At 35.5% G+C, this 21,120-nt stretch overlaps 1 protein-coding gene across 1 annotated transcript in view; it reads right to left on the bottom strand.

Moving 5' to 3' along the window:
- Positions 1-21,120, bottom strand: part of LRP12 (LDL receptor related protein 12) — a 34,800-nt gene that overhangs the window by 2,886 nt on the left and 10,794 nt on the right. The window contains exons 2-6 of the mRNA XM_014064141.2: positions 14,135-14,191; positions 6,525-6,660; positions 5,115-5,317; positions 2,614-3,712; positions 1,719-1,851 (exon numbers count right to left, since the gene is read on the bottom strand). Of these exons, the coding sequence (XP_013919616.2) occupies positions 1,719-1,851; positions 2,614-3,712; positions 5,115-5,317; positions 6,525-6,660; positions 14,135-14,191 (1,628 nt within the window). The remainder of the gene's footprint in view (positions 1-1,718; positions 1,852-2,613; positions 3,713-5,114; positions 5,318-6,524; positions 6,661-14,134; positions 14,192-21,120) is intronic.

The raw sequence follows: 21,120 nt of genomic DNA, 5'->3' as shown, positions 1-21,120 counted from the left end.
TGGCCAAATAATAGAGTGGAATGCTTAGAGCCCCACTGTTGACCCTGAAGGAGGCCTCCAAGATATAAAGTAGAATTGTTAAGAGCCTTGAGACAGGCCCACCAGTATTCTGAAGTACTGGGCAATCTTCAAAGTCAGAGTACAGACCTACTAAACATTGTGTTAGAAAGAGGAAAGATACATGGATTTGTCCCAGGTTAATTATAATTTCAGTTCTTTAGTTCACCATACACACTGACTTGGTAATGGATTTAATTAATGGTGCAGCTGCTATTATTTTCCAGATTTAGACATTACTGACAAGAACAATGGTGTTCTGATATTTAAAGAACTACTTAGAAATTTTTTTAAAAATAGGACATGGTGAAAATTCCTGTCATTGATTTTTTTTTTGTCATGGTGCAATAGTTTGCCAACAGTAACATCTGTCCAACTACATTATTACAGTGATGATATAAATACTATGCATATAAAAATCTGTATGATTTCCCCCAAACACTCCACAGAATTTATACTGAGACTAGTAATGAGAGAAAAGAAGTTATTTCAACATGCTTTGAGGACTTCTGTTTTTTTTAAAAAAAAAACAGGAAGAATTTCAATAGAAATTAAAAGACAATAAGAACTCATAAAATGCAAGTAATCAAAATTCAACTTTTCGTGTATAATGAGCAGAACTATTACTCATACTGTATATGTAGCGTACGTAAGAGTCATTCACAAGGTAGCATCCATATGCAGTTTGTGAATCTGAAATATTTTTCAGATTTATTTCAGAAATGTTTCAAGAACCATGAAATGTAATTATTTCACATATCAAACTAAAGCACCCTGAGTTTTATGACCAAAACTGTTGGCCAACTTTGTATCTCTGTAAAAATCCTAATCTTGTGGCAATTAGATTTAGCAAAAAAATATTCCCAATCTAATTGCCTTATTTTGAAGAGAAAGGAAAAGGCAGGATGAAAGAGGTGCTGAGTTGGATCTAAACAATCCAGTGTTTCAAAAATTATATATCTGGCAATTATATATCTTCCTCTCTTTGAGGGAGATGGGGTGTTCAGAAATGTGAGAATGTAAATACCGTATTTTCACCCATATAACCCGCGGGTTATATGCGGTTTTTACATGCACAGCGCCCCCCTGCGGGTTATATGCGTGGGCGGGGTATACGGAAAATATTTTACACGATCGGAGGCTTGCACAGGCTTCTTTCTCCGTTTCTTCCCCCACCCCGATCTCAGCTGTTTCCTTCTCCTCCGTTCCTTTCCTCTTCCCCAGCTTGCGCAGGCTTCTTTCTCCGTTTCTTCCCCCACCCCGATCTCAGCTGTTTCCTTCTCCTCCGTTCCTTTCCTCTTCCCCAGCTTGCGCAGGCTTCTTTCTCCGTTTCTTCCCCCACCCCGATCTCAGCTGTTTCCTTCTCCTCCGTTCCTTTCCTCTTCCCCAGCTTGCGCAGGCTTCTTTCTCCGTTTCTTCCCCCCCCCATCTCAGCTGTTTCCCTTCTCTCTTACTCGTCGCGGGTTATATGCGTGGGCGGGGTATACGGAAAATATTTTACACGATCCGGAAAACCCGCGGGTTATTTGCGTGGGCGGGTTATATGGGTGAAAATACGGTAAATATAATTTGAGTCTAGAGAACCCTTTTGTAGTAAGGAGCTGAACATAGTGCATGATTTTCCAGAGCAACTGATTTATAGTTACCGCAGAAGTTCTTACCTGATTTGGTGAACAAACTGGGAAATCTTCAACGGGTGGAATTAGTCCTTGTGCAATCAACTGTCCATAAGAAGGAGGAGCTTCTCTTCTCAATAGCTCTGCCTCAACCCTTGATAGCTGTGTTTCAAATGACCTGTCCAAAAATACAGAGAAACTATATGGAGTCCAATCCACTTGTTTCATGGTATATATAACAGCAACCACATTTTGTGTTATACAGTACCTTTGTGCTAATCTTAGACGACAACTGCCAAGGAAAAAGACATTCGCAAATCATTTTGTGAAATAATTTCTCCAAAGGAAGAACTAACTTTGTGTAAGCATATCAACTTCATTTTTTTCATTTTTTTTCATATATTTCAAGCAGTCACCTTTTAAAAAACTTTTTCTTTGACAAATAATGTGTAGAATTAATCAGTGACAAAAGCTATTCTGTGTACATCCAGGTAGGCTTTGACTTATAACCACAATTGAGCCCCGAATTTCTGTCTTAAAGCAAGACAGTTTTAAGCGAGTTTTGCCTCGTTTTATGACCCTTCTTGCCACAGTTGTTAAGTGAAGCACTGCAGACCGTAAGGTAGTCACACCGGCTACTAAATTAATCTGGCTTCCCCATTGACTTTGTTTGTCAGATCACAAAAGGTGATCTATGATCTCAAGACATTGCAACCCTCATAAATATAAACCAGTTGCCAAGGATCCAAATTTTAATCACGTGACATGGGGATGCGCCAACGATCATTAGTGTGAAAAACAATCCTAAATCACTTTTTCTCTGCCGTTGTAATTTTGCATGGTCACTAAATGAATGGTTGTTAAGTCAAGGGCTACCTGTATAATATTTTCAGACAAAGAAAAATAAGCCAGCAGTTTAAGGTTTAAACAGGTTGCTTACCTTCGTTCAAACATTCTTAATGAATACAGTTTACAAGTACATCCCAACGCAATGACAAGAAGCAACCCACAGATTAGGCTTCCAATGACAGCAGCTGTGATTACTCTGGTGGGTACAATCACTGGACAGTTCTCTTCATCACTGCCATCACCACAGTCATCTTGAGAATCACACACCCAGCTTTCAAACACACAGCGATTGTTTTTGCAGTGGAAGTTCCCTGGCTGGCAAAAGAAGCAATTCTTTTCATCAGAGCCATTGGGACAGTGATTCTGGTAGTTGCAGCGATCAGACCGTGGGTAACAGACACCATTCCGGGAGCAGGGGAATTCTTCCTTCTGACACATGGTGCAGTTGGTTTCATCCCTTCCATTTGGGCAATGCCAGTAGCCATCGCAACGCTGCTGCTCGGTGTAACATCCCCAGTTTCCACCACAGGGAATTTCCCATGGCAGACAAAAACCGTCTACTTGATAGGTAGCATTAAACCCTCTTGCAGCATTTACTTTGTCAGCACAAAAATGCACTCTGATTTGACCAGAAGTTGAAACAACTGTAAGAGGTGCATGGGAGTCAAAGGCAGTTAAAACACGTAAGAGCTTGTGTGGATTTTCTTCTAGTCCATCGTATATTTTGACATAATCCCCATAACCAGTACCGTCAAGTTTAAAGTCAGTGAAACGCAAAATAACTTTGCGGTGATCTCCTGTATCTATCAGCCAAGTGCAATTGCTCCCTGGTGGATAAAAGTCTGGATAATTAGGAGAATTGAAAGTACCATAAAAATATTTTAGTAACTGCCCACAGCTTGGCATGCCACAGTCTATTTCATCTCCTAAGTCAAGACAGTCCAGATTTCCATCACATCTTGAAGATTCTGGAATGCAAGTGTAAACATTGAAACGTGAGAGACACTGGAACTGATTGTATGCACATGGCGGGAAGGGAGCAGCAGTTGGAGGACTAGCCTTGGGACAGATCTCTTCATCAGAATTATCTCCACATTCATCCATGTCATTACACTTCCAAGATTCTGGAACACATTTTCCATTAGCACAGTGGAACTGGTTACAGTCGCAATGCAATTCGCTGGATTTTCCTGAAACCGATATATTTAAGAAACGTTTAATTATTTAACTACTTTATATCCCTACTACTTTCTAATTTTACATTAGCCTCATCTACCTGTGAGGTAAACTATAGAAAAAGGAACTTGGAGTATAAAGATCTGTTTTTTTCTCCTAGCTTACTCATATTTCTGTGGATATCTGAGGTTTGGAAGCCCATCCTAAAATAACTAGGTTCACCTAAACTCTTGCATGTCTGATGTAACAAAATCAAGAATCAGAATCCTGACTCTCGGCCACATGGAGGGGTTAGAAACTAGCATTGACTGTCAACTTTACGAGGTACATCCAATCAAGAAATTGAATCTACATGAAGACTAGAATTGCACTTCATTGAGGGTAAACTTTATAGAAGAGAATCTAGCAAGTATGCATGCTGGGCTTTCTATGTCTTAAATGCTCTACTCTTTCCCTCTACTGCTTAACGTATGCTTTAGCATTTGCTGCTTCCTAACAGCTTCTCCAAGGTGATGCTAAGGTTCTTTATACATTGAGAGAAAATCTTAAAATGAAAAATCATTTTTGTGTCTAAATGCTTTATTCCTTTTCATATGTGAACAGTCCTGTAACTTAATTCTGACATAATTAAGAGCCAGTTTGGTGTAATAGTTAAGGAATAAGACTAGAAACCAGGAAACAGTGACTTCTAATTCTGTCTTAGACAAAAAGCTATCTTAAACACCTTGGGCCAGTCACTCTCTCTCAGCCCTAAAAAGGAGGCAGTTGCAAATCATTTCTTAAACCTTGCCAATAAAATTGCAAGAACTACCTAGTTGAGGCAGCCATCAAGAGTAAAATTGACACAAAGGCACAAGGAATAAAATATACATAATTAATAAAGCTTTCACTAATTAATAAAAAATGATTGGATTGTATTCTATCAACTTGAGCAATACATAACATAAATTTATATTGTGTGTCACTGTCTGTTTCAGAATGGCAGTAAGTATTTTTCAGAATATATTTTCACATAATTGCCAAGACTAGGAACTCTTCCTAAGCTGTAGATCAACTATTAACATATTTAAGTTAATCAAATTGTCAATGCCTAACAATCCTCAAGTGTTTCTAAAATTAAAATATAAAAAAATTACCTGTTAGCAGTTTTTTCACCTAAAACACTAGAAAAATTATAGGATTCTATCATAAAGAAGGCTTATGTATAGACTAAAGCCAATGACAATGAAATTCATTTAGTTTGGACTTAGCCATTCATGTATACTGAGCCATTTTTGTTTGTAAATCATAATTTACAAATTTGTATGTTGTGTGATTTGATAAACTCCAGTTAAACAAAATCACTTTTTTGAATCTACCCACATTTTAAATAAATATGTAACATATTGACCATACCATTTTAAAATTTAAACATACCCGCAAAATAAGTCAATCTGAAGCCCTTTCGTGATATGATATCATCTGAATGAAATCTGATCCAAACATGGTCTTGTGAAGAGATATATGGAGATGGAACTGAGGATCCACAAACTCTGTAATTTTCCATATTTTTGTAGGTCCCTATTGTTAAAGAATCTGAACTGCATCGCCGTGATCCCTGAACATCAAAATCCTGAAAACTTTTTTGGGGGGAAAGGAATTTTGTTAATAATTACCATCATTATTTAACAAAAGGCAACTTCATACATATATATGATAAATTTCTGATATGAGCGTGTTTAACAAGACTTAAAGAAATATTAATAACATTATCATAAGATTCTGTATTTATTTTATTAAACAAATTTATATAGCTGCCCAACTCACATAAATATGGCTTACAAAATTTAATAATTTACATATATTCTATTCAATAAGTTAATACATTTATCATTCAATCTTTTGCCTAATTTTTTGAAGGGAAAGGGAAAACTTTTGAAAGCTCTACCAGTTTTAAACTAAACTGTATGGTATAATACCTAAAAACTATCTGCATCTGTGACTTTTTTGTCATTATAAAAATATGGGTTATTCTACTTCTCTAGTATAACAGAAGGATTATTCCCTTATGAGGGAAATTAACTTGGCAAAAAAGTAGGATATATCAATCAGAATATTCCTTTTTCTCTTTTATCTATCCTAAGGAAGCAATCTGTATCTATGTCAGAGACTTGATAGTCTACTATTAAAAACCATAGCAAATTTTATATTTCTTCTTGTGCAAAAGGTAGATGAATTGGAAACATTTTCAATTTTGTTTCACTTTGGAAGTTTCGAAAACTTGTCACATCCCTTCTCAGCAAGTTAAATGTTACAGTAAATAAGAACATCCAAGAATGGGGGGGGGGAATCTTCGGTATAATTAAGATTTTTTTTTTTGCCTAATGAATGTTGTTTGTTCAAAAGATTTTGCTACTTTGTGGCAAGGAGTCTTTGTGCCACCAAGATACTGCTTTCAAAACAAAATTGTGATGGACATGGAGAAAATCCATGGTTAGTGACCAGTTTTGCTTGACCTTTTTCAAAAAGTTGAACTTGTAAATATTTACTTCCTGCCTTAATAAACTCTGCAACAGAATCCAATATGATAAATTATGGGAAATGTTATTGGGCTTCATTTTTTACTTTTGGATTCAACATTTTGTCTTAATAATAGAATGATTTGTATTTGAAAGTCTAGTATAAGGATGCTTTTTTAAAATAATCAAGTGATACTGATAAATCTGAAGATAGATGCAATTAATCAAAATATCTGTAAAGCTCTTAATTTTCAGTAGAGAAGCATCTAACACAAACATGTTTAATTAACACTTTTCACATTATAACCCTAAAATATAAATGACTTACCTTATTGTAATAATTTCTCCTGGATTTGCCTGGATATACCAGCTACAATTCAATCTAGCAGGATATTCAAGAGGCCAGCCTGGGCTTGTGATTATCCCACTTGGACCTTTAATTTGTTCTGGAATATCTCCACAACCTGAAAAATATATATGTAGAGTTGATGTTACTAGTCACAAAGTATTATTACATTCTGTTACTTAAGTTTAAGTGAAAGAGCCAAGGTGGCGCAGTGGTTAAATGCAGCACTGCAGGCTACTGCTAGATCAGCAGGTCAGCGGTTCAAATCTCACCGGCTCAGGGTTGACTCAGCCTTCCATCCTTCCGAGGTGGGTAAAATGAGGACCCAGATTGTTGGGGGCAATATGCTGACTCTCTGTAAACCGCTTAGAGAGGCCTGAAAGGCCTATGAAACGGTATATAAGTCTACTGCTATTGCTATTGCTATTGCTATTGAAAGAACATTTGGAGCTGCACCCAATAACAGTCCTTCTAGTACAGGAGTGTCAAACTGGATTTCATTGAGGGCCGCATTAGGGTTGTGTTTGACCTCCACAAGCTGGGGCGGGTGTGGCCAGGTTAGGTGTAGCTAGGGTGGGCTTCACCAGTTCGATGTCATTCGTGTCAGGGGTCCCTGTGGTGGCCCAGTCTGCCAGCAAAAACAGGCTCCCGAGCTCCATTTTTGGCTGCCATGGCCTCCTGCAACCCTCTGCCAGCAAAAATGGACCTGGGAGGGTGCATGCAGCCCTCCTGAACTCTATTTTCGTTGGCAGAAGCACTGCGGGCCAGTCCTTCACTTTTTCCAGTGCAGCCCCGCAGGCCAGATCTAAGTACTCCGTGGGCCAGAGCCTTGAGTTTGCCTAGAATCCCTGTTCTAGTAGAACCATCTTTCCACTTGAAGCCAAACACATATCTTGAAATCTGTTATATAGAACTGTAGTTTATCAGGAGAATGGTTGCACAACAAAAATAACATTTCTTTCCCCTAGCTGTCATTTTTCACTACTATCACAACTGAATAAAACTATAATAAGTAAAATAAAACTTAATAAATATTTTGATGGTCATTTTTGAAAAATGCATATACATATTTTAATTAATTTCAGTAAAGAAATAGCTTTTATTATAATAATTCATATAATTTACATAGGAAATTGTAAATCACAAATAGGATCAGATTTTCAATCCAGTAGGTAAATTAATTGTAGGACATTAAATATGTTTTAATTTAGTATTAATTTCATTGCATCTCCAACAACATGAACTACTAATAATTTTACCATATAAGTGTAATAGAATTAAAATAATTTTGAAATCTTATTTTTTGTTGTTGAATAAACTGTACACTAAGATACACAGCATTGTTTTGACAAAAATGGGGATATCCAATTCCATGCTCTATTCACATCAAATTGCTTAATCAATACCAAGTACTTATAACTAATCATGGATTTTTAAATATCTTATAATTACACCTACTAATTTAAGTATCATTTAAATGATTGCTTCTAATAACTTAAGTGCCTCTAAAGCTAAAATTGTCACTTATCCAGATCAAGTTATTGAGATATTGTTACAAGGCAGCAACAGTTAAATGATATTTGACTTTTAAATGTCAGTTCAATGCATAACCATTGCAAACATTTTCCCAAAGTCTATACAAACTCACATATGCAAGTGCTCAGAAATGAGGTAAAAAATATTGAAATGCATTTAATATTTCAATTATTTATTCTAAAGAAAACAAAACCAGAAATACTAGACCTATATGATAAAAGAACAAAAATAAAAATAAAATGGAGTGAAAATTAATCTTGTCAATAAAATAAATATAAATGCAGCAGCTCCTTATTATGTGAGAACAATGTAAGACCCAACATTGTACTACGGAAAATACAGTGTGCACAAATGTAATGTGGTAAAGGTTACAGACTGTAGGCAAATATACCTCTAGTAAAAATGTTTTATTATATAGCTGAAATGAGCACATGTTATAAAGTAAAGAAGTTTATGTTTATTATATACGATTACTATTACTGGTATTTTTAAAAATGCAAACCTTAAAAGATTTAGAATTCAGATTTTCCACAAATATACAGCAATGATTTGAGAGTTTATTTAGTTTATTTTTGTTTAATTACTCATTAGGTGGTGCTCTTATCCCACCATTTGGGGGGAACTTCTATATTTATTTACATATATGTAATCTTTTCTTGGAATTCATGATATTATCTAGAACAGATGATCTCATTTCCATTGAAAGTTCAACAAACCTCAAGACAAATCATTTCCCTTCCAAAGAATTTTGAAATCGTAATTTTAAAACTGCAGCTATATATCATTAATATTAGTTGTTTTTTAAAAAAATGCAATTAATTCCTTCAAAAACAGAAATTTCCCAAATGTCATTCTCCCAACAGACCTTTAGTAATAAAAAAAACACTGGAAAAAACCCTCTAAATGTGTTATGACAAGTCATTGTTTATTTTGTTTTTATCTTTTAACTGGTAAGTTAACTCTCATTTTGTAAAATCTCTAAATCTAATTCAGGCTACTTTCTTATGAACCCCAATATGGCCAGAATATCAGACTAAGCTTTAGAAAGAACTTTTGGTAGAAAGACCCTTATGCCTCTTGTGGGCAAAAGATGGAACATGGTTGAACTTGTTAGCTTTTGGACGGGCTTCCTATAGGAAATATCACATGTAGGCTTGAGAAAACACACCGGGAGAAGCTAATGGCAAATTGCAAGTCCATGAAATCATTAAGACCTTAAAGCAATAGAACCTTTAAAGCCATCACTGTGGTTTTTTAGAACCAAAGTCCATCTAGTTTAGCAACAATTAGTCTTCTGAGCCTGCAGCTGCTAATTGAACTTAGCCAGGAATTTTGCCACTAAAATCTCTCTGTCTGCCTTTAAGAGTAGGCATGAAGATAGAAAAGAGGATGCTGACTCACTTCTGCCCATCTCCTTAGTGGGACAAACTGCTTTCTACAGCAAGCCCTGTCAATTGTAATGAATATTATTATGCAAATTACACAAATTAACACAAATTAACTTCTCATGAGATGGGTGGCTAAAGAAATTTGGTAAATAAATAAAACATGGAACTAGAGATCTTGGGTAGGAATTTTAGAAACCCAGGAAAGAAACAAGGCAGGAAGAATTCTAAATACAAATGGATTCAGAGCTGGAATGTGGTCTGATTGGATTCTTATTCTGTACTAACAAATCAGAGGGGCACCTTTTCAAATTTGCTAAAAGCTCAAGGGGGGGGGGTGTAACTCACAATCTCAAAATTACAATACAGGATTTGAAAGCAATAAAATTAATGGAGGGCACAATTGATTATAGTACTTTCAAACACTGTGATTCATTTGCAGTTCTTTAGTGTATACTGTTTTGCCCGCCTCATGCTTCTGTTAGAAAGAAAAAGACCAAGGAAAAATATATTTCTGACTTTCTATTAATGGTTGTTCTTTATTTAAGATAGCCTTTCTACCATTATTAAAATTAAAGCCCCAAATATTTAAAGATTTAGTGTATACAGTCATTCCATTATTCCCAATTCCTGATTTCTATGGGATTTCAGATGGTTAATGCCTTTAGTGTATGTTCACTCAATTCTTATAGCTTATGAAGTAAGTCAGTATTATTATCTCCATATTATATATGGTGAGTGGGGGGGGATTAGTGGCACAATACTTATGTCAGAGGCTAATACCAACTATAACAATTAAAATGTAAGGTTAGAAAAAAAAGTAAGAACCCCATAAAATTAGAATAGATTAAATTCTGTAGAATCATGCTGATTTCCAGTCATACAATATTCCTGGCAATTTGAATGTTATTTAGTGAATGCATACCGGATACATTTAATTAATAAAATATAGTTTTGTTTTAAACTAGAAATGCATGTTTGGTTTGAAAGAAGTTTAATTCCAGAACTTAAAAGAACTATCAACCTATTCTCCAGTCAACTTTTCTCCAAAGCACCTGAAGACAGGAGAAGAAGCAATGGATGGAAATTAATGAAGGAGAGAAGCAATCTAGAACTAAGGAGAAATTTCCTGTCAGAACAATTAATCATTGGAACAACTTGCTTCCAGAAGTTGTGAATGCGCCAACACTGGAAGTTTTTAAGAAGATGTTGGACAACCAATCTCTTGTCTGGAATGATATACTACTTCCTGCCTAAGCAGGGGTTTGGACTAGAAGAACTCCAAGGTCCCTTTCAACTTGGTCATTCTGTTTTGAAGAAATTTGGCTGAATAAATAATTTCAATCAGTTGTAGATATTGAGACTTATTTTGAAGCAAAGAAAGCTAAGCTTTTATGTGTTGAAAATATACTTTTTTCTTAGCTTGCTCCTTATTTTAAAAAAAAGGTCAAAGTATAGAAGAAGTAGCTTCCCTCTAGCTTTTAATCTGGGATTTTTATTAGGGATTTTTAATTCCAATTGCAGGTATGCAAGAAATACAAAAGATCTTTTGTTTTGAGAACAAAATAGCCTGACTTTAAATCTTTTTGTTGGAACTTTCTGAGTACAAAACTCAAAAATGGTCCAAGTGTTCCATGTTCTGACAAAACCAAAAGTGAAATAGTTCAACAGTGGAGGCCATAGGAAGCAATGAGAACTTGAACAAACCCATAGTTTCCTTTGTTTGCACCTTAACTGCTACCTCCTATTTAATTTGTCTAAAACCAGATAAGATGTATTTTACTGTTTCCTATGTTTGCCATGCCACAGTATTCTCTGTTTACAAAAGTAGAAGAGGTTTGAAAAATGATTATAGTTCCTTGAAATTCAATTACTTATCTTACAGTGTCCCATTTTACTATGGTGAATCTCGACCACCCAAAACATTGTTCAATTAACTTACTTAGAAAATTATTTGTATATATTTATATATTTAAAATCTTATAAAGTTGCTTGAGGTCAGGCAACATATGCAGTTTATAAATTATACAATTGTATCACAGCGGCCAGTTGTTTCGCCGGATTTGGCATTGGTTACTAGTCAGGCCCCGTCCAGGGGCCTAGGACGTCGTAACGTATTTTCGTAATATGCGTGCAGATCCAAGCAGTGCGGCTTTTTGCATTTGACTGATGGTGATTTTGTCAATTTTAACTGTTTTAAATGTGATTCCAGTGCTTTTGGGATAGCACCCAGTGTGCCAATTACCACTGGAATTACCACTGCTGGTTTGTGCCATAGTCGTTGAATTTCGATTTTTAAGTCCTGGTATCTTGCGATTTTTTCATGTTCCTTCTCGGCGACCCTGCTATCACCTGGTATTGCGATGTCTATGATTGTGACCTTATTTTTCTCAACCAGTGTGATGTCTGGTGTATTATGCGCCAGTATTTTGTCAGTTTGTATACGGAAATCCCACAAGATCTTGACCATCTGATTTTCGGTGACTTTTTCAGGCTGATGTTCCCACCAGTTTGTTGCTGTTTTAATATTATAATTTTTGCACAAATTCCAATGGATCATTTGTGCTACTGAATTGTGCCGCAATTTATAATCAGTCTGTGCAATTTTTTTACAGCAGCTGAGTATGTGATCAACAGTTTCATCAGCTTCTTTGCAAAGTCTGCATTTGGCATCATCAGAGGATTTTTCGATTTTGGCCTTAATGGCATTTGTGCGGATAGCTTGTTCTTGCGCAGCCAGGATTAGTGACTCTGTTTCTTTCTTTAATGTACCTGTTGTTAACCATAACCAAGTTTGTTCACTGTCCACTTTATCTTTTATTTTTTCCAGAAATTGGCCATGCAGTGCTTTGTTCTGCCAACTCTTCATTCTTGATTTTATCACATAATGTTAATAATGTTTTATCACATTATTATTATTATTATTATTAGTAGTAGTAGTAGTAGTAATAATAGTAGCACCATCATCATTATCATCAAAATTTCAATGTAGAAAGTTTGTGATTAAAGGACAAATCACACATCAGCCCTTTTCCAGCACTATTCACTGTGTTTCCTATTGAAGGTTTATGTTACATCTTCCTGCTGATGTCTGGGGAACCATGTCCTTGCAGAATTGTTTTTGCTTTATCCTCATATTTATGCTTTCTATTAAAAATACTTGGAATGAGGACCCAGATTGTTGGGGGCAATATGCTGATTGTAAACCGCTTAGTGAAGGCTGTAAAAGCACTGCAAAATGGTATATAAGTTTAAGTGCTATCGCTACAACTGAAGGTTTTTTTTTTTAAGTGTGTGATTATTTCACTTCATATATACGAACATTTGTTTGTGTACCTTTGAATCAGTTTTTCACTCTACTGGTTCTTTTCATCAGAACCATTGGGATCACGACTACTGGGACAAGTTCTTGCAGGTTTCCTTGGCAAGGTCTTTCAGAAATAAGCTTGCCAATGTCTGCTTCCTGGAGTTGATATGTGTAACTGGACCAAGGCCACCTACCAGGCTTTGTTCCAAAGGCAGGATTAGAACTTGTGTCTACTGGTTTCTAACCTGGCATCTTATCCACTATACCAAATCCACTGACTCTCTTACTTACAATTCAGGTGAATTGATTCGCTATGCAAGACCAGACTTAATTCTTATTCTATTCATAGCAGCCTTAATGCTTGTACATTAATATAAAGCTGGAGCTGCAGATGTCCACACTATTTATCCATCAGGTAGACAAGCAAGAAAGGTCAATGGATATTTTTTTTGAGAAAACGTGTCCTGACTGGCTTTAAAGCAAAATAATTCAATGATTGCTTTCACCCTGCTTGTACTCTGCGTTTTATGTTCAGTAATAGAGATCCTTCTTGCTTGTCTACATTTGAGGCAACTAAAGTAGCAAGGGCAAGGAAGATGGCCTTTTCTATAGCCATAGCCTAGGCGTGGCACAGTTTTCTACTTGAAGTCCATTGAAGCCAATCATTATAGATTTTCAAAAAATCTTTGGATACCCTTCTATTTTTTTCTTTTTCTTTGCTGTGTTTTAATGGGCAATGTATCTTTTTATTCAATTGTTTAATTATAAATATGAATGTTTATTACTGCTTAATATACTTTATTAATTTTGTTCTTTAGGATGCAAAAAAACTGAATTGCTTTTGCTATTTTAAATACACACACACATGCCCAAAACAATACAACCAAATATCAGGAATTCTTTGTATTTTTTTTCCCTTTTGGCTACAAAGGAATAGAACAAACTTTAAGGACCTCACCCTATTATTCTGTAGAGTAGATTGTAGTGTAGTCAAATGAACAGTATCCTCAGATGTTGCCTCATGTTTTTTGATGTGTAATACACACTTTAAAAAGACTCAAAACATTTAATTGCACAAAACTTTGATATAAGAAATCAAATTAGCTAACTTTTCTTTTTAATGTTTCTATGAAAATATAATTAAACAGAGAAGAATAATCTGTTCGTGACCATAGTAGTGGTATCAAATTTATCTTATGAAAATTTTTTTCCATGTTCCAGTTGCTTCCTTCCTTATTACATGCTGCAAAAGGCAGTAATAATTTTTATAGCCAAATATCTCTTCATAAGATACCAGGTGGCTTTCAATATTTACTATTTAAGTCATGCATGAAATTTAAACATTACAAAAAAGAGAGACTTACCAGTTGAGCTTTCTGAAATATGCACATTTTCAGAACGTTCTGCAAGAGCACTGTTTCCTAAAATTAAACATAATGAATAAACTAATTTTCAAGATAAAATTTGTAAAAAAATATTCAGATACAGTATTACAGAAAAGAATAAAAAAGTGAACTACTTTAATATTCTAATTTAATACTACGTTAACATTTAATTTTCAAATAGTGCAGATCCTAGGTCTCTTGTGCTGTATTTTTAAAAGAAAAAGAAACGATGGGTGGGAATAAAATGATGATATAATTAAAGAACCAAAGGAATCCATGTTACACAATGAATAAGTTATGCAAAGAACTAAGTAGGTTCTAAGAGCTTGGTTAGCTTGCAACAGACAAGGGATTTGAACTATTTAGTTTAGTTTAGTCTTCCAGTGCTCTTCCACTCTATTTATACTTCCCTACTTGCTTTTAAGGGAAGAATATAATGAGGCACATAAAGATAATAAAAGGAAAAACCCCAATGGCTGAAATACTTTCAGATTTTCTCTTATAGGGAGCCAGCATATGAACCCTGACCAAGCAGATACTGATTGCTTTTGAAATAAGCTAGCATCTGACATTTTTTTAAAAAAATGTTGCCAGGTGCTTTAACAGCGTCATCTTTATGATATTGATGTACACACTGTATCTCAGTTCCATTTATTAGATAGGCAGCTACACATATCACCCTGCGATGGCTGTCAACAAGTGGAGTGGTTTGTTTCAGTGACCTGTAGGAAGTTAGCACCCACCCCTCTCCTAGAAGAATGACATATTCTAAAAATACTAAAAAGACAGAATATTATATTTCCCTGGATGAAAAATGGAGAAACATGTTTTTTTTAAGGCAGGAAGCAGACTCACTCTTCATAGGCCCTACCCTCCTCAATAGTCCACAGCAGATGTCAGCACTTAAGAGAAAAAGAGATGGCTAGGTCTATTCATAAGCAAATACCCTCACCCAAGATCCAACAAAGGTAGGATTAGCCCTCAGCTATTATAGGAATTGCCCCAAACCTCTTCATTACATCATCACCCAGCAAGATTCAACCACGCCTGGGACAACCTACAAAGTTACCCCTGCATGGCCGTATGGGACAACCAATCAGGATACCTGGTCTTACACAGGAACAGGAAGCTCTAAGGCAGGGCCCAAGAGAGAGTATGTATATATCTATATCTATATCGTCCATCATTAAACCATCTTTCCAAACAGTCTCCATGCTTCCAGGGTCTTTCTCTCCCCACTTGGAACTCAACCCAGATGGACATTTCTTTCAACAGACCAAAAATACAAATCATGTCATCATTGATAGTCAAGCAGCATGTAAGTTTAATGAGTAAGTAAATAATATTTACTACATAAGAATAATAAGAATATCGGTTCCCACCCAAACAGAATGTAAGGCAATATTTTCTATTGCATAATACACTGTGTTCCTTCCCATTGGATTCTAAACATTTTCCCCCTTTTGTCTATGGAGATTCTTAATCATCCAGGTCACGGCTGTTTGAAAGGTACTCTTTTCCCCTCAAAAGGCAACTAGACTTTCTTTGTGTGTTTTTTTTCCTTTGAAAATGTTTCACTTCTCCTCCAAGAAGCTTCTTCAGTTTTTCAGGAAGAATTTCAAGAGGCTTCTTAAAACGAAATGTTTTCAAAGGGGGAAAAAAGGAAGTTCAGTTGCCTTTTGAGGAAAAAAAAACACAACTTCTGGATTTTCTCCCTTTGTTAATGTTCTTTTATTACCATGCATGAATGTGAGGGGATGTTCTTTTGAAGATGATTTTTATCCAGTAAGGCAACAGCTACCCTAGGAATGATATACTTATTATAGTTACGGAGAAAACAAATTCTTCAATCTTTTTATTCTGTGCCAAAAAAGGACCCTATGGCACACTCCGAATATTTATGAATTTCTGTATTGTCTGAAACTGCAGACTGAAATCTCTGGCAAACTGGACTTCAACATTACTGCATAGTACATTATGTAAATCTTAAAAAATAAGAAATAGGCATAAAGAAAGCACTTTCTAATAGAACAGATGAAATCTAATACTCTTCTAAACCTCTTGAGAATTTTTAGTTTTCTAAACTCCCCACCAAATGCTTGAGACTTACAACCTCCCCAGGGCAGAATTATTTTGGGGGGGTGGGGAGAGGAGGGAAAGGTACAAGATGAATGATGAAAGAACTGAGTTGGATTAAAGCTGTCCTCATTTCATGACTACATGGTGAGAGATTTTGAGCAGCTGTTGGCAGATGTAGTGATTCCTCACTCAAAGCAGTATGCTGGGAAAATCAGATATAAGGGGAAAAAACGGGACAATTTGGCTAAAAACCTGGTACAAATCTAAAGGAATCTAAAGTGTTTTAGTTAAACAAATGTAATTCTCAGTTAACTTTCAAAAACTTTCATGAGGAAATCTAAGAGTGTTAGCTGCTCATAAATAAATCATGATAAACAGATACTGTAACAAAATAGCAGCTTTTTATATAAGTGATATAAAGGGAGAAACCTTTGAGACAGCAATGAGCAATAACATTTCGAAGGATTATGTAGAACTGACGCAATTACTCAAAATGATCACTAACATCAGAAGAGATGCTAGAAAGAAAACAAATAATCCTGAGTACATTACAGAGAATATCGTATTATCTTTGGCTTAAATAAACAAGGTCTCATAAACAGGATGTACTGCACAATATTGTACTGAAAATTATTCAGTATAACAGAACAGAAGCTTTAAAAATATTGCAAAAGTATTATAAAAGAAATAAAATTTGCTCACCATTGGTTGACTCTAAACCTACAGAAAACTAGCTATCTTTCTTAGCATTATCTCCTTGACTTAGTAAACACTTAAAACTGAACATTTTGTATTGTATTACCTTTTTTAAAAGTTGTCAACAGTTGCTCAATGCAATTCACAAACTGCATTAAGTATTACTCTGAGAAATGCATAATGTAAACAATTCAACTTAAAGGTAATGAAATGTAACCTTTTTCATGTATGTATTAGCATAACTGATACAATGTAGTTTGTTGCAATGAGTAGTTTGAAAAAGACTGGTACTTCAGAAATATTCAGCTATATAATGGAATCACAGACTTAGATGGAAAAGACTGTAAAGTATTATGACCCCTTTACTAAAATATACTTCTCCATAAAACATTCCATTTTACATAAACATGAAGCTAATGGGGGGAAGGTGGATTGGGGGAAAAAGCTTCATTTTTAAACTTTGCCAATGAATTCTAGCTGCTTTGCAATTACAGGTAGCCCTTGACTTATAACAGTTTGTTTAGTGACCATTCAAAATTACATCAGCACTGAAAAGTGACATAATCATTTTTCACAGTTATGACTTTTGTATGACCAAAATTCAGATATTCTTGGCAACTGGTTAACATTGTCTGGGGGTCATGTGATCTCCTCTTGTGACCTTCTGGCAAGCAAAGGCAATGGGGAAGCCAAATTCACTTAACAACCAGGTTACTAACTTATCAATTGTAGTAATTCACTTAACAACTGTGGCATGAAAGTTTGTAAAATGGGGTAAAGCTCAGTTAACAAACATCTCACTTAACAACAGAAAATTTGGGTCAATTGTGGTCGTAAGTCGAGGATTAGCTGTGGTTTGTATCTGTGTGTGAAGGTGTGTGTGTACACATGCATGGCTTTTAGTCAATGTTGACTCCTGAAGACTACTTGAAGAAGACCCTGGTGAAGTTACTTGGCAAGGTTTTTTAGAAGTGGTTTGCCATTGCTTCCTTCTTAGGATTGAGACAGTGAGATGGAGTAAACTTGCAAAAAATCTATAATATTATATGATTGCTTTTTCTTAAAATATGCTTCCCCCTTAAAATTTGTCATTCCCATAAATATGCAATAAAGCTTATAGGGGCAGTGGATTACAGCAAAAACTCCGTTTTTACAGTTTGCCAATAAATTCTAGCTGTTGTGCAGTCAGGAAAAGTCACACAAATCAGTTTCAACTTTCCTGTTGCAAACACTCAATTCTACTGATCTATAGATTCACCAGGAAGGAGGGAGGAAAGGAGAGGAAGGAAGGAGGGAAAGGAAAGGGAAGGGAAGCAAGGGAGGGATGGAGGGAGGAACCTTTAGCAGGCAATCACTTGACATATTACTGTGGTGGGAATATGGCCTTGGAATAAGAAAATTCCCATTCCTAATTTAGGTAGTCAGGACAGGATTTAAGATTTCTACAACAGCACATTCTGTAAAATCTACACATTAAAGGAAAGAGAGAATAATAGAAACAGTAATTCAAATTGCTTCAAAATATGTTTAAATATGGATTGATTTTCCTTTTATGGGCAATCTTAATATTTTGGAACAATGTAGTTACTTCTTGCCTGCTAAGTAATAAAAAGTAATAAAAATCATATAAGCTTCCAATTATAACAGTGGAACTGAAGACAAATCCTTTATTGCATTTTGTGAAATCAAAGGTTTCCGCTGAACTTAACTGCTGGCACAGGGAGACAATATTACAAGCTAGGATAGGATCTGTAAGTAGGTTTCTTTAACATTTCCCTTCTTTTTGGAGAGGAAGGTAATTCTGTCTCTCTCTTGGTAAATTTCCCTATGGTATCTATATTGTATTTTATTGTTGTGAGCTGCCCAGAGCTATGAAAATTAGATAGAAAACAAATTTTAATAAATAGATTATTATTATAATATTATAATTTCCAGGTAGTTTTTGCCTTATGACCTGCAGTCACAACTGCCCAAAAAGCACTTCCGGCAATTGTAACACATGATGCTGTCACTTTCTTCACATGATCCCATTTCATGTGCTTGGCAACCTACCTGCATTATCAATCAATCGCCAAGTGCCCTGCAATCATGTGATCGCCATTCACAACCTTCTCTGCTGGCTTCTCCAGAAAGTCAGTGGGGAAACTGTCAGGTTGCATGGGAAGGAAAATCTTCCTACACACTGGAGGAATCAATGGTAGAATACGTCCAATGAGACTTCAGGGGCTCAAGCCAAAGTTTTAGCCCCTGAAGAAAGCCCAGCAACTCTACCAATAGATCAGGAGTCAGCTGGGTGGATAACTCATGAAAAATATGTCCAAAATTCTTATTGTCCTAAAAATGATCCAGAAATTCTAAAATGGAAGGATTTTGACACACCTGTCCAAGCTGAGGGACTGAATCAAAATCTGGGGAGCCCTAGCAACAGGGGCATGTCTTTACAGCTCTGACAGACTCAGTCCAATCAGCTAAGCAGATAAGGTCAACCCTATTCCTGGATGCTATCTCCACCAAAATGGAGAACACCAGTGTTTTGAGCCTTTCAGTGATATTTGCTAGTGTTTTTCACCAGATTTTTCTGTACACTGAGGAATTAGAGAAATCCAAGAAATCCATCAGCTTACTGGAACAACAGGTCTCAAATTGGCAAAGCAGATGCCATTGTTTACATAATCATTATCCAGGTGGGGCTTGAGAGAGCCTGGGGAGGAAGTCTGGGCCCTCTCCCTTCTGCACCATACTCAAAGAGTCCAAGTACCCTCTTCCAAGTACTTCGTTGATTCACGTGGCAGCTTAACGACTTCAACTAAGGAACCTGGGATTGTGGTCGTTCACGAAATGATTAAGGGGCAGCTTGCTTAATCGTTGGTTTGCTCAACAACTGGGATTCTAGGTCCAATTGTGGTTGTAAGTGGAGGACTACCTATACATTATTACATTTGTCCTTCTATATCAAAATACCAGCAAACATAACTACCCATTAGAATGATCCAAGAAAGTTCTAGATTCGTATTTCAACCCAGCTTAACAATTCACTCTTGCTTTTTATCGTATTTACTCAGCTGCCTTTCTATTCATTATTCAATGTTATTCCAAATCAGATAATGCATTCCAAATAAATATTTATACAGAAAATTCCTCAGTTAAGTCAGATTTTCAAACACTGACATTTGGCTTCTAGAATTGTAAACTGGTTAGACAGAAGAAGGCTCAATCTTTTCCAACAGATTTTTGTTTTGTCTTGCCAGACATAGAATATTACATACTACAATGTTACAATTGTGGGTTTTATTTTGTCAACTTAAAAATCTCATCCTTTTTTCCACATGTATCACACTGCATGATATCAAATTATGACTGGTTAGTTCTGCATTATGTATATACATAATGATTGAACCACAAAGTTCCTCATAAAATCAGAATGATGGCCAGACTAGGCTACTATTGTTTCTGCCCTCAAGACTTGGTAACTTTAAAATGTGGGGCCTCATATTCACAGAATTCACCAAGGGAATTCTGGGAATTTAGGTTATACATCTTAAAGTTGGCAAATATGAAAAATTGAACTCAATGCTTCCAAGTTATTTTACTGTTATGGGTGGAATTTATTGATATATTTTATGCTGATTTTTTTTTCTAAATCATTAACCTTTAAATATCTAATCCAGAGAAAAGCAAAACTGGTTCCCTCCAGATGTTTTGAAATTTAACTTTTAACAGCTTTAATATATGGGAATTGCAATCCAAAGAAAATCCTGTTGCACCGGACAATATTATAAAATCTAAATGTCTGCCAAGCAGGAAAAAAGATTTTCTAGCATTTATAATTTTCTTTAAAAATGTATTTGAATTATTTTACTGTATATTTTGCTAAAATATCAACTTCTATGTATATTAGCTATTTTATTGTTTTAATGTTTATACATTAGTTTTTTATAAAGAATGTTGTGCTTTTTCAATTGTAATATGTAAAGATGTATAATTATTAGTTGCCACCTATATTCTGATGTTTTAATTATTTTCTGAATTCTTTATTATGTGCCTTGCTGAAAGATATACGGTAAATACTGTGATTTGATAGGAGACTGACAACTCTATCTAAACTCTATATAAGCTACTCCCATATTTCTAGAGAATGAACATATTAGATATGGAATTAATAACTACTTACAGATCAGCAACATTCCATT

The sequence above is a fragment of the Thamnophis sirtalis genome, unplaced genomic scaffold (genome assembly GCF_051295495.1).
Source record: "Thamnophis sirtalis isolate CommonGarterSnake01/CBP01778 unplaced genomic scaffold, rThaSir2_p1.2 scaffold_2, whole genome shotgun sequence".
Classification (NCBI taxonomy): Eukaryota; Metazoa; Chordata; class Lepidosauria; order Squamata; family Natricidae; genus Thamnophis; species Thamnophis sirtalis.
Note: the sequence above shows the minus strand (reverse complement) of the source record. Positions and strands in the feature narration are given on the sequence as shown.